Source organism: Salvia splendens, chromosome 7 (assembly GCF_004379255.2).
Source record: "Salvia splendens isolate huo1 chromosome 7, SspV2, whole genome shotgun sequence".
Lineage (NCBI taxonomy): Eukaryota > Viridiplantae > Streptophyta > Magnoliopsida > Lamiales > Lamiaceae > Salvia > Salvia splendens.
The window spans coordinates 14,033,176-14,051,512 of record NC_056038.1 but is presented as its reverse complement, the minus strand read 5'-3'; the positions used below and the strand labels follow the sequence as shown (position 1 = coordinate 14,051,512).

At 37.0% G+C, this 18,337-nt stretch overlaps 1 protein-coding gene across 1 annotated transcript; it reads left to right on the top strand.

The window, feature by feature from the left end:
• Positions 1-5,748: 5,748 nt before the first annotated feature.
• On the top strand, positions 5,749-7,927 carry LOC121810874 (ethylene-responsive transcription factor RAP2-12-like). The gene is made up of 3 exons (XM_042211597.1): positions 5,749-6,135; positions 6,677-7,599; positions 7,698-7,927. Exons 1-2 carry the CDS (start codon positions 5,844-5,846, stop codon positions 7,552-7,554), a joined length of 1,170 nt encoding a protein of 389 aa, XP_042067531.1. The 5' UTR covers positions 5,749-5,843; the 3' UTR covers positions 7,555-7,599; positions 7,698-7,927.
• Positions 7,928-18,337: the final 10,410 nt, after the last annotated feature.

Below are 18,337 nucleotides of genomic sequence, written 5' to 3'. Positions count from 1 at the left end.
GGTTCGATTCCCGTTTGACTCCAATTGAGTACTAATCACTCAATTGTCAAACTGAAAGAGATTATGGAAGATGTCCTACTAAAAGTGAATAAGTTCATTCCAACTGTCAACTTTATTATTTTAGACATAGAAGAAGATAGAAAGAATTGTCTTTTCTGTTTGTTAGTATTCTTACCCACTGGTGATATGATTTTCTCATGGCATCTCTAACTTTTTATACTAAACTGATGTTAGAGAAAATGTCAAATCAAATAGTGATTTTATTTCAACTATACACTAAACTCAAACTCATTTTAGTATCGTTAAAGATTTATACGGTTCATTCTAAGTTATTTTTTGTTGCTTTCTACTGACGTGGAGGATTTCTTTGTTGAATTCTCTCCCTCAACGTAGCGGATAGTAGTAATTGTTTTTCTTTAATTTTTGTTTTTCATGTATATCAGATTTATCAAATACCACATTGTCACTCGCTGGGAGACTTTTGACCTTAATCCGCAAACTCGATCGAGCAGGATTAGTCGAATTCTGCCAAAGACGAGTTTCGTACACATGTAGTCAAACCAGGCCCGGCCCTGGGGGGGGTCGAGCAGTGCCCCCGCCCCGGGCCCCCAAAACGTTGGGGCCTCCAAAATCCAAATACATACATGAGTATATACATGCTACTGGGCCAGGTCCAAGCAAGAAACAAGAGTATATACATGCTACTGGGCCAGGTCCATGCTACTGGGCCAGGTCCATGCTACTGGGTCTTCTTACTATTGTTGTTATTGTTACTATTAGTTTATAGTATTATTATGGGGCCCCTCTTTTAGTTCCGCCCCGGGCCAATAAAAACTCAGGACCGGGCCTGAGTCAAACCAAAAAAAATACCACACTCTCACATTGGGCCCATACTCTTTCAAGGCCTAATAGAGATCCCCTTCCCAAACAAACATATTTTTCCACCAACATAAGCCCCACACCCCATTCTCCCAAGTTCACACCTCCTTGATGTGCCCATTTTTTAGTAGAAATGGTAAATAAAGTTTGTACAACTGTTTCTTAGTGCATTGTCACTCACTATATTGCTATTTTCTGCTTGTTCATCGGAATTCTTCAAAGTAGATTTTAACTAGATAAGTTATTTCTAAATAATTCACTTCTTCTTAATCATAGTTTCTTCGTTACGTTGAAGTACTAGAAAATACTATATAGTTGGCTTAATAATTCACTCACATAAAGTTGGAGTGTGCACGGCACACGCCTAAAGTCCCCATTTTGAAAAACTTTTTAATGACTTTAGAAACTCAAACATCCTTTACAAATTTATAAATGACATTAGGTTGAAGAGTTAATCACACAACAAACTAAATTTATTGTTTCTTCGATATGATTTAATCATGCAAATAAATTCATTGTTTTCGTTATTTATATATATGTCAATTTCACAATTTAGTAGTTCAATTTTTCTATGAAGTAAGCTAAAAATCTTTATTGAACATTGCATATTTTGTTCGAAAAAAATCAATTTCTCACACTTTCTCAAATTGGTTGTGTTTTAAATTATTAACCTATTTTTCATAATAGAAAAATATAGTACTCCTAGTATATATTTTTAAAGAGATAAAATCGAAATTACAAGATTGAAAATGACAATAATAATTTATTAAATGTGCTGGTTGCCGACATATTTGAACATAGCTAAAATAGGAAATAACATGAGGCGTTAAATTTGAGTTTGTCTACACTCCACATTACTACATTTGAATAATACCCCAAAAGACTTCTTAAGTTTGCGAGTTCTCATAGAATGTCGACATTTTAGCTATTCTAAGCTATCATTATACATGTGTGTATAGAAGTAAATTTAAATACTCTTCAATTCACAAAATTAAATATTTTTAGAATGTTATGGTTTTTATTGTACAATTAGTCTAGTAAGAAAAAGATTAATAGAAAAATATCTAAAATATTATTAGTTGATAATACGGCTCATATAAAAAAATTATCAAAAATAAAATAAAAGTGAATTAGTTTAGAAAATAGACTTAATTAGACAGAGTAGAAGTATATCTATTTTTATTTTTATGAGAAATAAAATAGTTATGTATTCTGATGACCACAAATGCAAGCCCATGCTGATGTGAGATGGGCCATTGGACCCACAAATTGTGGTGTGAAATGACCATTAGGTCCCGAAACAGAAATGTCATGGCCTCCTCGTGGGCACGGGCCCCACATCCTTGTCGTCTTTGCTATGTTTAACTAATTTTAGTATATTCGTGGGTTCCACACGTTCGGTATCCGCTGCACGCACCCAACCCAACCTTGTCTTTTTATTACAATTATCCTTGTCTTTTTATTACAATTATCATTTATCATTACCGGATGAATCATTTTTGGACAATGATACTCCCTCACTCAGTTATTTACTTATTTATATATAGTTTCATGTTAATTAATTTATACTCTCCTGTTAATTACATACGAAACTTAAGATATTATTTGATTTTATAAAAAATAGGGAAAATAAGTTAATAAAATATGTATTTTATTTAATATATTAATTTTATAATAAAATGTGAGAGTAATGATTTAGTTGAATGGTGAAATCCATTTATAAAAAAACAAATGGAATTTTAAATCACAAAAATCTCTAAAAAGTATAATAAAATAGTTTTTCACGGAGGAAGTATAATATTTTAGGTAATACATATTATTTTTTTATGAAGTGGAGTCGAGAGTACGGCTCCATATATTTTTAAGTTGATCTATTTAAAATAACACATTTTCCAAAATAAAACAATATTTTTAATTTTTTTCTCTTTCATTTTATTCTCTTTAATAATTGTTGAAGAATATTATATAAAATCTCATACCGAAAATAAAATATATATTTAAAGAGAAGAAGGGAATAATTTTGTACTTCCTCCATCCCAAAAAAAAAACTTTCCATTTTGTTTTGTCCTATAAAAGTAGTCCACTTCAATTTTTGGTAACTTATTTCTATCTAATGAGGTGGACTTCATTCTCCCCTAAAAAACTCCAATAACTTTCCCTTTCTGTCTATCTCCTATTATACCGGTTATTAAAACTCGTGTCGTTTCAAATATCTGGGACAGAGATAGAGGTGCCCAACATTCTTAAACCGACGGTTATGATTCAGAACCGCCGGTTCTAGTTTCAGAAAATCGTGAACCGAAAATGACTCGTGAGCAAATTTGGCGGTTTTGGTTCCATATAGTTCTTAAACCGCCGGTTCGGAACCATCAGTTTTCAGCAATTTTCATGGTTTTAGTTCCTTTTGGACTATATATTTAATTATGCAAAACAATGGATTACTATATACTCCATCCGTCCACAAAAAATAGCCAAGATTAGGGCTGGGGAAAAATATCGAAAAAATGATATATCGCTCGTATCGTATTGAAAAATATCGAAAAATTATCGGATTTTCGATATATCGTAATTTTCGATACGAAACGATACCGTATCGTAAGTTTTCGATACGATAACGATATGAATTTCCTTATATCGCGATATATCGTTTTATATCGAATATACGATATATATCGATATTTTCGATATATCGAATTTCGGTACGATATATCGAATTTCGGTACGATATATCGTTTATATCGAATATACGATATATATCAAATATACGATATATATCGATATTTTCGATATATCGAATTTCGGTACGATATATCGAAATATCGATACGATAACGATATAGATATCCTCCATATCGAAAGTTCGATATATCGAAATTCGATATATCGAAACTTTCGATACGATAACGATATGAAATTATTTCATATCGATATTTTCGATACGATATACGATACAACGTTTTCGATACGATATATCGTATCGACCCACCCCTAGCCAAGATTGTGAATGACACGGGTTTTAATGAGTGTTAGTGGATTGTGAAATGGGTGTTAGTGGATTGTGGGGTCCACACTTAGAGTGATGCGTAGAGTTAGTACTCCCTCCGTCCCATGCTACTCGCACTTTTCATTTTAGGCCGTAAATTTGGGATTGATTTTTTTGTGAAATTAAAAAAGAATTTTAGGTGTAATGAGACATCACTTAATAAAAGAGCTCTTAACTTAAACTAACATATTAATTAAATGCATTAATTCTAACTTAAATTATAAATAGTGTAAGGACTTTGTGACGAGCCGAAAAGCAAACGTGCGAGTAGCACGGGACGGAGGGAGTATTAGTTAAAAACTTTCCTTTTTGAACTTAGTCTATTTTTTGTGGACGAACCAAAATGACAAAACTAGTCTATTTTTCGTGGACGGAGGGAGTAGTACTTTGTTTGTTCCAAGGTTGTTGGGCATTTCTTTTGGGCACGGAATTTAAGAAATTGATGTGTTACAGATTAAAGTAGAGAGAGTAAAGTTAGAGATGAACTAAAGTAATAGAGATGAAAAAGAGTAGAGTATGAGATGGGATAATGTTTTTGATAAAAAAAATGACTGAACTATCTTGGAACAACCCAAAAAAAATACGTACGACTTAACTACTTTGGGATGAAGTGAGTATAATTTTCTTGGAGTGCATACAATTTTTTTTGGTCTATATATGCATATATTATTAACTACTACTATCAATTAATGATATAAATGACGTTAAATCAAAACTCTATATATACGGCTCGTTGCACTTCATTTTTTTCGTGAACTATATATTTTTTTAATTATGTATGTTTTTTTAATTTATATAAAATGGTTGCATTTTTTCCCGTATTCGTGTCGAAATTTTAATTCCGTATTTGTGAATTTTTTATTTTGTTTGTTGGGATGTCCTAGTGCTTGTCCGCTATTGTGCAGTGGGATGTCCAAGTGATGTGGCAGTGCAGTGGCCAATTCTACTGACGTGACAGAAGGTGTTTTTAGCTAGTCATGGTGCTAATGATATTTTTTCTATTGTGGATGGTCTTAGCTAAATGGGATGGGTTACGTGTTTAGTGCTGTAGTACAGCCACGGCTGGAGCATTTCATAGTAGATGGAGTCGTAGACCCTTTCCAATTAAAAACATAAAATGCGAGGGAGGTTTATCTACTCAATTAAAAAAAGGTTAAATATACTAATTCAGATAATGTGGACAACTATTATAATTTGCGGCTATCATTCAATGGCGTCCATTTTTTCTAAATCAGGTTTTAGCTTTCATTTTTGGCATTTCAACTCTCGTTCCTCCATTCAATTTTAAGTCCTATTTGCCGATATATAGTATATACCCACCTCATATAAAGTCACAAAATTATAAGCTTTATTAATATTTCCCTAAAATGAATGCATATAATTGTACTCCTTATTAATAGTAATGAAGAGTTGTCGTTTTAGATTTTGCAGTAGATTTGTAATGTGTAATTTTTTGGTGTTTAGATAGTATCTAACTGATCATACTACAATAATTAGACATCTTGTAATTTAAAATATTCTCCAAGTAAATAAATGCGAATTTTCATCTAAAAGAAGATGTTGATGACCTACTTCTACCAATAATTTGTCCGTCAATGATAAAATAATGTGACACAGATATTTAGATTGTTAGGTCTACATTAGGCAAATTAATTAATTAATTAAAAAAAAGGTAGTGCAAATGCAATTTCGTACAAAATTAAGGTTATTATAGTCCAACAAGCCTCCCAAATCTGAAATAGAATCATCCTGCAAGGGCATAACCGTAAAATTGGTAAAAGGCTGCCTCGCTCTTATCACCATCTGCGTATAAAAAAGCAGAAACATTTCTTACAACAGCGCAACAAAATCTCAATTTTTTTACTAAAAGCGAATTCCATTTGCAAAGCAATCACTGCCACTATTGCAGACGATTTCTCGAAATGTGCGGAGGAGCTGTAATCTCCGAAATCACGCCGCCGGTAGGCCTATCGTCGCGCCGCCTCACCGCCGATTTGCTCTGGGGCAGCGGCGCCGCCGCTCTTAGGAAGAAGAAAAGTAATTGTAGCTATTACTCAAAGCCGCTCAGATCCAAGCCTTTCGTTGACTTCGGCGATGACTTCGAAGCCGATTTTCAGGATTTTGAGGACTACGATGATGATGATTATGATGATCAGGAGCTCGATTTGAAGAAGCAGTTCGCCTTCTCTGCTCCGAAAAACCTTGGTGTAAAAGGTATCTTCATTATCCGTCGATCATAAATTTTGATTGTTGTTCGGTTGTTTTTTAATTAATTAAATTAAATTGGATTTTGACCTGTGAGTCACTTATGTTGCTAGTTTTGGAATTAATTGTGAATGATTTGTCGGAGTAGTTCTCTTTTCCCTCGAATTCGTGGAGAAGATGATGTTGTTTTCCTCGATGTGCTTATTTAATGATAGCACGAAAATTAAATTGTGATGATGAGGATCTAAAACAGTTAATTATCGCCTACAATTTTTGTCCAAAGTAAAAACGTTCTAGGTTAGATTTTTCTATGAAAAGTTAATTTTGATGATGGTTTCTGGTTACTAAGCTCGAATATGTTTAATTGTGAAGTTTCTGTGCTACGATTTTCTTCTGTTATTTTGACTGATTTAGAGGGCTTGTATAAATAATGGTGTGAACTTTGAGCACTTATTAATACCATGAAAACAAAAGGCCAACATAAAATGGTTGGTCTTGCAAACGTGTCTCCTGCTCTTGGCGCTTATTGTTTGCTTGTTGTTTTGTGAAGCTCATAAATCTCTTGACTATGTTGAATCTGATGAGGATGCGGAGAAGTCCTCGAAAAGAAAGAGAAAGAATCAGTACAGAGGGATCCGGCAACGTCCATGGGGGAAATGGGCTGCTGAGATCCGTGATCCAAGAAAAGGGGTTCGAGTTTGGCTTGGCACTTTCAATACTGCTGAGGAAGCTGCAAGAGCTTATGATGTTGAAGCTCTGAGGATCAGGGGTGATAAGGCTAAGGTCAATTTCCCTGATGATGTTCCAGTCTCTGCGGCTTCAAAGCGCACTGTTAAGGCGAACTCAAGGAAAGCATTGTCAAATGAGAACTTGAACTCAGATTCCATTCAGCCTCATCTGGATCAAAACATGAGTTTCGACACCATGCTCAGCAACGACTACTATGATTCATTGGGCCTCATGGAAGAGAAGCCACAGATGAAGCAGTATGGATATAGTGATGTGGGACTAAAACCACGTACACCCTCAGATGGCTCCAGTGTTTACTTCAGCTCCGATCAAGGAAGCAACTCTTTCGACTGCTCAGATTTTGTTTGGAGTGACAACTGTGCAAAGAATCCAGAAGTGTCATCTGTCCTCACCACTGTTGTTGAGGATGATGATCAGGCTCTCGATTCTGATACTCCTCACCCAGCAAAGAAAGTAAAAACGAGCCCTGAAAATGTGGTGCCCCTTGATGAAGACAACAGCTCTGACCTCTCAGAGTTTGATTCCCAGATGAAGCTGTTTCAGATGCCGTATCTTGAGTGCAACTGGGATGCTTCCATAGACGCCCTACTCAGTGGGGACACGAATCAGGATGGTGGTAGTGCATTGGATCTGTGGTCGTTGGATGATGTTGCAGCCATGTCGGGTGGTGTCTACTGAGATTGCATCGACTCTTTTGCTTTCTGTCTGTAAATAAGGCTGCATGTTAGTACCTTTTCACTTCACCAACTCTTATATATCTCAACTCGATCTACAATACTAGCTGATGATTCGATTTCTCCTTGTTTGACCTCGTCATGTAGGTGTGTTCGTTGTCGGGTTGATGTACGAGAACGACAGTGAAGCATGCACAAGCCATCAGTGCTGTTTTAGCAAGGCTCGCATCCTAACCGAGGTGTACATAGCAACTTAAATTTTAGCATGCTTTGTGTTTTTTTGAGACCTTGAACTGAGATTAATTCCGAATTTAGTCAATGTTTGTGGACCATCAACTTTCTGTTTTATTACACTTATAATCTCTATTCCTGTTTCATCATTTGTCATATACTACTAGTATTACATTGAACCGTTATACTATTTGTTTATGCATTAACAGAAAAAACAAAGTTATCAAATGACACACAAATTAGCATGATATTATTGGGTCTCTCTAATGTCGAATTTCCATTAACTTGTCACCTTTGTCCATCCAAAGTTGAGGTCTTTATGCGATCTGCAGTAAGAATCAAGAAAGTTAATATGAGCAGGAGAATCATACAAATGAATACCGTTTATTGGTATACATAAACACAAAATTCAAACTGAAAAGAAAAATACAGATTTAACAAATACTATGATGATATTGAGTGACTAAATGGTAATTGCTTATTCAACGCCAGAATAATTGGTTATTTTGATAAACTCAAATCCTCATATCTTACTTGTACTATATATGTGGAACAGTATCAACACTGCAGCTGCATTGCAATAACTCACATTCTCTAAATCTTCAAGAAGTATAATAATTCAAAATTAACCTCACTACTAATAACAGATGCATACAAATCTGCAGAAAAGAGGATAAACAATAACAGATGTATACAAATAAATATTAATATTCAATAAATATATAATATTTAAATCAGATGTGAATAAAAATATTACTTTAAGATAAAGAGAATATTTTGAGTATATCACCGGTTGCATTAGCCTATCAGGTAATGACTTGGGTATATATATCTGCGAATCTGTCACTGGGCTTGTGGCCCAATTTGTCAATTGAAGCCCGTTAATCAATAATTAATCTAGAGGAGAAACCAACTACTACTATATCAATAATCGTAATACCAATTATAGCTTCTTATCTTCTGGTTTGAATATTTTATTTGTTATTATCATGACCGATAGATTTATAAAAATAATAATAAATGGTTACTTTACAAGTTATGACCGACACAATATAACTAAATTTAATAACATTATCTTATAGTATGGGAATACCAATGCAACGTAGGAATGGTGTGTGATATTAATTATCCATTTCTTAATTTAGTTCAGCTCCAAAATAGTATAGGAGATGAATAATAATAATAATTTTATTATTATTATTATTATTATTATTATTATTATTATAACAATAACAATAATAATATATAATGGTCGATATTATTGCTACAAGCCAATTAAACTCCTTTTCTCTTTTTCTCCACTTTTTGTGTGATTTGGAAATTATTGAAATTCGGACTCATGTGATTTCCAGCAAACTCCCTATGTATATTATGGACCAACACCCAGTTTTTTGTTGCTGTCAAATTTTTATGAATATTTTTTCTATTTTTATTGACCATTATCAAATTTAGGGCATACACTACAATTCAACAAGCAAAGGATAGGATATTCGAATCTCTATCAAAGGGGTCGGGTCCATTGTCCTATGCACCCAATGTTGCAGGGGGATCCGGTTCGAGGCCGAGTGTGTTGGGAGAGGGGTGGGAGGTCGTGTCGGCTTGCGGTCCGCCACCAGGAGTGCTAGGTACGCATTGCAGTGCTCGGGGGCAGATCGCAAGCCAATTTTTAATATTTTACTAGTATTATTTAATACTACCATCTTATTTTTATCTATAAATATAACATAAACACTTTCACAAGTCACGCACCTTTCACAACTCTTTCCAAAATTAAATTAATTTACTATCATTTTTATACATTAATGTCCCTCAATTTTAAGCAAGGAAAATCAATTATATTTTGTTTATTCCCTTCCTTCCATTCATTGTTAATAGTTTTAAGTTTTAACATTGTTATAGTAGGAGATAGAAAAAAGAGATAGGATATTATTATCAAAAAGTGAAAAATGGACTAATTTTATGATCAAATCAAAATTAGAATGAGAGTATGAGACTACTACTCCCTCCGTATTCAAAAAATAAAAACATTTGAAACGGCACGAGTTTTAATGCACAATTGGTAAAGTAAGTGAAAAGAATTGATAAAGTAAAAGAGAGGAAAAGAAAAATGAGTAAATTAAAAAAGAGGAAGAAAAAAAGTAGTGATAGTAGAATTAGTGGATTGAGGGGTCTATGTCCTACAATAAAAATATTTTAAAGTTTCTATTTTTAAGAAATGACCCAAAATGAAAATAGTTGCTATTTTTTAAAAAATAGAGGGAATATTAATTACCGGAGGGAGAAGGAGTATTATTCTATGGTTATTTAGTGCCTCCACATACATTATTTTACAGTATATATTATTAATTTGATCCTTTTAAAAACTGCCACTTATTATTCATTAACTTAAAAAATAGGAAGCAAGAATCGTGCCTAACTTTTGGTGAAGATATTTTAATAAACAAAATTCTTACACAATGATAAGAAGGTATTCACAAATTCCTTATTATTAAGTATTTATAAGAGCATCCGCAATGGTGGTGGGGAAGAAGGCCACCGTCCATGCCAGCGGCGAGGACGAGGCTCGCCTCCGCTGGCACGACGCTGCTCGATGCATCGAGTAGCGCCGTGCCAGTGAGCAGTCGACGTGGTGGCACACGATTGGGCAACGGCATAGCCGTTGCCTTTGAATATTTTTTTTTTTAAATATTCGTTAATTAATTTTAAATAATGATAAAAAAATAAAAAAAATTATTTTCCAAATCCCAAAAATATAGCAGTTTTTTTGCTCGTTTTTCTGAATTTTTTTGATTTTTTTTTATTTTTTCCCCCTAAATCATCTATAAATACACACATTCATCATCCATTTTTTACATCAAATCATCTCTCATTCATCTCTCATTCATAATTTTCATACAAACTATCAACACATTCATCCCTCACTCAAAACCTCAAATGGATTTCACCCATATTATGGCGGAAGCGGAGCGCGAAGAACAAGAATACTACGAACAACATCGTGCCGCTTACGAAGCATATGTCGCGGCGAATACCCCCGCTCCTCCTCCTCAACGAACTAGATCAAATCGCCGCTACATCCATCGTGACAGGGAGGGAGCCCACGAAAGGCTCGTTGCCGACTACTTTGCCGACCAGCCGCGGTTTCCGGCAGATTACTTCAGGCGCCGTTTTCGCATGTCAAAGCGCTTGTTCATGCGAATTGTCAACACATTGTCCGCACGTGTTGAATTCTTCCAAACAGGTCCAGATGCAGCCGGCCGGCAAAGTATCACGCCGTTGCAGAAGTGTACGTGTGCCATCCGACAACTCGCTACTGGGCAAACGGCCGACATCTTCGACGAGTATTTGCATATCGGTGAGTCCACTGGAATCCTTTGTCTAAAGAATTTTTGCGAGGGCGTTCGTTCAGCTTTCGGGGATGAATTCCTTCGGGCACCCAGCACCGATGATTGCCAACGGTTGCTTCGTCTTCACGAATCGGTCCATGGCTTTCCCGGAATGCTTGGCAGCATTGACTGCATGCATTGGAGGTGGAAGAATTGCCCGAATGCTTGGAGGGGGCAACACTTAAGCGGTCACAAAGGCGGCGGCCCAACACTTATCCTTGGGGCGGTCGCCGACTACCGCCTATGGATTTGGCATGCATATTTCGGCGTTGCCGGAGTCAACAACGACTTGAACGTGCTCTATTCTTCACCGCTCTTCAATAATGTGATTAATGGTGTAGCACCGGCGATCGACTTCACCATCAACGGAAATACATACCGCATGGGTTACTATCACGCCAATGGTATCTACCCAAGGTGGTCGACGTTCGTGAAGACGCTCCACAACCCGCACGACCCGAGACGGGTTATTTTTACGCAGCGTCAAGAGTCCGCGCAGAAAGACGTCGAAAGAGCCTTCGGGGTCCTTCAAGCCCGATTCAACATTGTGAAGGCCCCGGCTCGGCTGTGGTACGTGAATAATATCGCCGACATCATGTTCACGTGTATTATCTTACACAACATGATTATAGCCGACGAAGGGCCGAGGGCGGCTAGCTTCTACGACGAGGATGAAGCCGGAAGCTCAACAGCGAGGTCTCCCCCACGCCGAGGTGAGCATACGACGGTTGGCCAGAGGATCGAGACAAGGCACACAATGCGCGATACCCGAACCCACATTCAGTTACAAGAAGACCTAATCAACCACATGTGGATGAAATTCGGCAACGAGTAGTGGTTTTTTTAATTTTTTGTATTTTAATTATATAATTTTTAATTTTTAGGCTTTTAATTATGTCGTTTTTATTTTATTTGTCATTTGTAATTTTATTTAGGTTTTTTTAATGAATTTTATTATTATGGAAATGTTATTGTTTAATTGAATTTTAAATTAATTGTGCTCGTCCTTGCGGAAGAGCACATCTGTGGATGTTGTGCTCTTGCCAGAGAACAGGCAGAAAAAGTGGGGCCGGACCCACAACCATGCCGCTGGCAAGAGCACGGTTGTGGATGCTCTAAAGATTGAAACTTTTTTTCCTCTCTATGAATTGGACTTTATTTCCCCATTATTAGTACTCAAATTACTTTTTCTTTTCATCTCTTTTATTTTATTAATATTGCATATTAAAATTAGTACTATTTTAAAAATAATCTATTTTTATGGGACGGCTAGGATAAAAGATAGATGAATTACTCTAATTTTCCAGATATTTTATATTGAATACTGTGAGTAGGTTGAAATATTAAGGTATGTAGAAATGAAAATTCTGGAGAAGGTCTCAATCTAGAGATGAAGAACATGTGGGGAGGAAAGCAATATGCACATAGATTTGGAAAATAGAAGCCATTGAAATAAAATGCCAAATAGTAGCTTCTAGCTGCCTAGCTACTTCTCCACCATATATATACCTTCAACTTGGCAACTTGCATATCTCATTAATTTAGATTCTTCTAGCTTTTGCCACCAAGAATTGAAAATGTAAAATTATACTTTTGCTAGTTTTTATAGGACTCCAACTTGATTAGGGAGAAATATTATAAATTGGAAAATGAAAAGTAAAACAAAAAAAATTAACAGAATAAAAATATTTATGTTATATGTATAATTTGATGTTGGACTCGAAACTCACAAGCTTTGTTTTCCAAAAATATGAATGTTAATGGTATGTATTAGTACTATTAAATAATTAAGAGAAATGTAGATAAGCAAGTTGGTTATTGACTATTCGTTATTACTTCTACTCGTCTACCAAAACGAGTTTATTGTAAGCAACTTGCTTCCTTTAAATTATTAAGCCCAACACGTTTTCCTTTTTGCATTTTTTCTTCTGGCAATTAGCTAAGAGCATCTCCAGTGGACGGACGTCCCACTAGAACATCCACTAGGACATCCCAAAAACACCTCCTGCCACATTACTAGGACTTCTCATCCCACTGCCACGTCACTAGGACATCTCCTGCATAATCCGCCCTTCCCATCGCCCTTCCTACTAGGACATCCCGCAATAAAAAAAATCACAATAATTTAATTACGTAAAAACGGAAATATAATTTTGACACGGAATACGGGAAAGCAAAATACGGGTAAAAATACATATTCATAAAACATAAAAAAACATAGTTAGAAATCATCCCACCCATTCCACCCATCTGTCCCATTGCCGGAACCGTTGTCGCATTTCCGCTGACGTTTCCCTCCAGGTCGATGGGAAACGCCGGAGTCTGCGACTCGCTCGTGGTCGGGGAGTTCCTATCGTTCTCCATTAAAAGTAGAAATGAAATTTGTAGTAAAAGAAGAGAGAAACTTGTTAACAACAGGTGGTGCAAATGAAATGAAGTTCAACGAGCCGTATATATAGAGTTTTAAAAAAAAAAAATTCGGACATCCGAGCGGGACGTCCGACCCTTGCCACAGTGGCGGACGTCCGCCCGCCCGTCGCAGGGACGTCCGAGGACATCCGACGTCCTCACGGGACGTCCGTATCCGACCCTAAACGCCACAATGGCGGACGTCCCGGTCGTCCGTCGCGACGTCCGACCGGATGTCCGACCGGACGTCCTCCATTGGAGATGCTCTAAGATGCTACTTTTATTTTATACTCCTATTTGTATAGATTTTTAAAGGTCTGATATCCTAATCTAATACTACCTCCAGTTGAAATATAATTTTTTTTAGTACAAGATTTAAAAAATGATGTTTAAGAATTAAAGTAAGTAAGAAAGAAAATAAAAAAATTATAAAAATAAAAAGAGATATTGAATTATCATAGAATAATTGAAAAAAATACGACTCAACTACAATGGCGGCAAACTATTATATGCGATATTTGGCTCACTATTTTGTTCTGACAACAGGAATCCGATAAAAATGTGTTAATAACTATAGGTTATATCAATTTATGTACTTCTACTTCTCTTAATCTAAATAATAGACTTGGATTTACTTTTGAAAGTTCTTTTATTATTTTTTTTAGAAAAACTTACTTCTGATTTCTTTTGAATTTAGTAAGTTTATTTTTTTTAACTTTCTTTTTTCTATCTCGATCAAATTTCGAAATGTGTGAATCTATGTAGAAAAATACCCTCATCACTCATCAGCTCCTAATTTCTTAATTTATCAAAATTTATAAAGTAAAGCTTATGCTAAGAGCATCCACAATAATGGACTAGCCGGCATGGGCGGACCCAAGTGAGGAGGGGGGCTTAAGCCCTCATTGATATTATTTTTTTAACCTTTTTCTATTAATTTTTTTAAAAAAATATTAAGATTTCATGTAAATTATTATGTAAAAGCCCCTACAAATGATCTAATTTATTCAAAAGTATACTTTAGAATAAAATTTAGAAATTTTAGCCCCTATGGATAAATATTTCTACGTCCGCCCCTGCTAGGCGGCATCCTAGCCGCTGGCGAGCGGCTAGTCCACTACTGGTAGGCTAACTGAGAGGACGAAAAACAAAACGCCCTAGAGCTAGGCGTGGCCGATCGTTTGTCCACTATTGCGTGGACGAGCGATCGGCCAGCCGATTTTTTTTATAAAAAAAATTCTGTTTTCATTTCATTTTTTTCTATGTTTTTTTCTTCTATTTATTTCGTTGTTATTATTTTTGCTGTTTTTTCTCGGGATGATTAGAGCATTGGCTAAACCGTGGAAATGACATGATGATATGACACGAGAAGTATCAATTACTAGTATAACGTGGATGCTCTAAAACAAATTACTGATGCATTGGACAGAACAATCTCAATTATTATTACTACTATTATTATTATATTATAAAAATAAAAGAAACATGAGGAATGAAAGCTGCCCTTTTCTTCCGTGGTCCATTATTAAACAATGAAACAGAGCTTAATGAGAAGCTTCTAGAGACGAATCCCGCCACAAATATCTACGAAAAATGAATCTCAGCCGTTGATCACATCACCACCTCCATTTCTTTTTTAACAAACTGGTAACCTTTTGGAAGTATTCAATATTTCAATTCTCTCACCATTTTTTACAAATGTATAACAACATCCACAACGCGTCTCGCTCCCATCTCGGTCTTAGAGAGACGAGACGGCAGCGAAACGGGGATGCAACCATCCATCTCGGTCTCATCTCGGCGAGCGTCTCGGCCCGGAGAGTGTGTTGGAGAGACGTCTCGCCACGCGCCAGCGCCATGTGGCAAACACTGGCGCTAGGTGTGACGCCCACTCGCCGGCCCACGAGTGGGCGTCGTCCTGCTGACGTAATAAATAATTTTTTTAAAAATTCGATTTTAATAAAAATCATAAATAAATAAAAATTAAAAAGGTAATATTACCTTTCAACGGTAATATTATAATTTTTTTCCTTTTTTTATTCTATAAATACTCCTCTTTCATTCACATTATACACACAAACACACATCTATTCTTTTCAATTCATCTCTCTTTTCTCTCCAATTTTCATCTCACTTCTCCAATTTTCATCTCAAAATGTCCGACGAGGAAACTCTGGCGGCTCCGGCGGCTATGACTTAAACACGTTTGGCGACTGGGGGCATATACAATGTCTTGGGTGCTTCCGGTTCCGGTTTGTCGTCGTCGGGCACCCAAGGCTCGTCTGCGCCGACGGCGTACCAACCACCCTATTTTGATGTGGATGCATACTCTCGTCCCTCCGCCCAGAGGTATGGGCAATCGCAGGGATTATCCCAAATTATGGAGGATTTTCCGGATGAACCCAATCCGGAAGGAGGACGAGGCGGTGGAAACTCTGGGGGTCGCGCATTTGACGTCGTGGAGGAAGGGGAGGAGGCGGCTGAGGAGGAGGAGGATGTAGGTCGTCATCCATACAGCCGCAAGGACACGATGACTCTGTTCAACGCTTGGGTCAATGTCTCGTACGATCACATCGTCGGGAATCATCAAACCCGCAAGTGTTTTTGGAAAAAGGTCACCGACTCCAACAACGAAAACAAGCCGAAGGGGTCCCGCCTCCGCACCATGAAGATGCTCCTCAGTCATTTTGACCGAGTCGACAGAGATGTCAAAAAATTTTGCGGGATCTACAAGAATGAAGCGGCGAATTACCAAAGCGGAGCCAGTGGAGCCGACATTCTGAGAGCAGCTATGCGAGTCTTTTTTGACGACAACGACAAAGAATTCAAACATGTCGATGTTTGGGAGGCGGTAAAAGACGTTGAAAGGTGGGCTGGCGGTGTCCAGTCCAGCACAGGCTCGAGCTCGAAAAGTACGAAGCACACGGCGGGTGGCCAATACTCGTCCAGTGAGGGCGGGTCAAGCAACGCGTCACAAGAGGTTGAGGGTACGGCCACCGAAGCAGGGGGCTCCTCCAGTGGGCACCGTCGGCCGCAAGGGACCAAGGCGGCGAAGGCAGCTAGAGGGAGGAGGGGCCGAGACGAATCAAGCCAGACGAGCTCGGTCTCGGGCTCAAACACCCTATTGTCCATGTACTTGACTGCCACGATGGCTGACACTTCCTGCATGACGCCTCCCCAATATCAAGCCCATCTTGCCGAAATTGAGTATATGGCAAGACAAATTGGTATTCCACCTACAAGTGGCTTGGGTGCACCGCCACCGCCTTCGGGGGATGATTCGTCGGCGGAGTAGTTTTTAAGTGTGTAATTTTTTTTATTTTAATTATGTATTTTTTTTAATTATGTAGTTTTTTTTTAGGATTTTAAATTGTAATTTTATTTTATTTAATGAAGTGTGTTTTTATTAATTGAATTTGTTGGAAATAAAAAAATGAAATTGAATGAATAGTTAAGGGATGAGATGCTTAAGAGATGGAGAGATGCATGTGCTGTCTCTTAGTTAAAAGATGGAGTGAAAAGGACAGTGGGGCCCATGAATAGTTAGAGCATCCACAATGGCGCCTAGCGCACCGCCTAGCCGAGCCTCGGCGCTAGGCGGTGCGCTCGGCGAACCATTGCAACCGCCTAGCGGTTTTCCGAAAAAAAAATCGCCTAGCGCTAGGTGATATATGGGCGCTCGGCGATCCGCTCTGCGCCATTGCAGGGTCCGGATCGCCGAGCACATCGTCCAGCGGATTTTTTAATTTTTTTATTTAATGTTTTTTTTATGAAACTCATTCTTGGTTGTTTCTCTTTTATAGAGACATCCTTGAATGTTTTATGTTTCACTTTTAATGTGGGACAAACTCATTCTTGGTTGTTTCTTTTATAGAGATATCCTTGAATGTTTTATGTTCCACTTTCGATGTGGGACAAACTCATTCTTGGTTGTTTCTCTTTTATAGAGACATCCTTGAATGTTTTATGTTCCACTTTCGATGTGGGACAAACTTATTCTTGGTTGTTTCTCTTTTATAGAGACATCCTTGAATGTTTTATGTTCCACTTTTAATGTAGGACAAACTCATTATTGGTTGTTTCTCTTTTGTAGAGATATCCGTGAATGTTTTATGTTCCACTTTCGATGTGGGACAAACTCATTCTTGGTTGTTTCTCTTTTATATAGACATCCTTGATTGTTTTATGTTCCACTTTCGATGTGGGACAAACTCATTCTTGGTTGTTTCTCTTTTATAGAGACATCCTTGAATGTTTTATGTTCCACTTTCGATGTGGGACAAAATCATTCTTGATTGTTTCTCTTTTATAGAGACATCCTTGAATGTTTTATGTTCCACTTTCGATGTGGGACAAACTCATTAATGAGGATGTTGTAATGTTATTTTAATTTTAATGAAGTGTGTTTTTTTAATTAATGTACTTTTTAAAATTTTAATATTATTATTGAATTTTCTCGTATTTGTGTCGTAAATTTAATTCCGTATTTTGTGTGATTGTCAATTATTATTTGTTTTATATAATTAGGAGTGATGTGGCTAGGCTATTGGTGGGCTATTTGCTTGTCCTGATGATGTGGCATGAGGATTTTTAGTGCTGATGATGTGGCAGGAGGAGTTTGTGGCTGGGCTATGCCTGAGCGAAAACTATTGTGGATGCTATTAAGAATCTAGAGACGGATAAGAGACAGCTTTGCGGATGGTGTAATCCATTGCACGCATATATATAAATAATTGCGAAAATTAATCTTTCCAGAGGCTT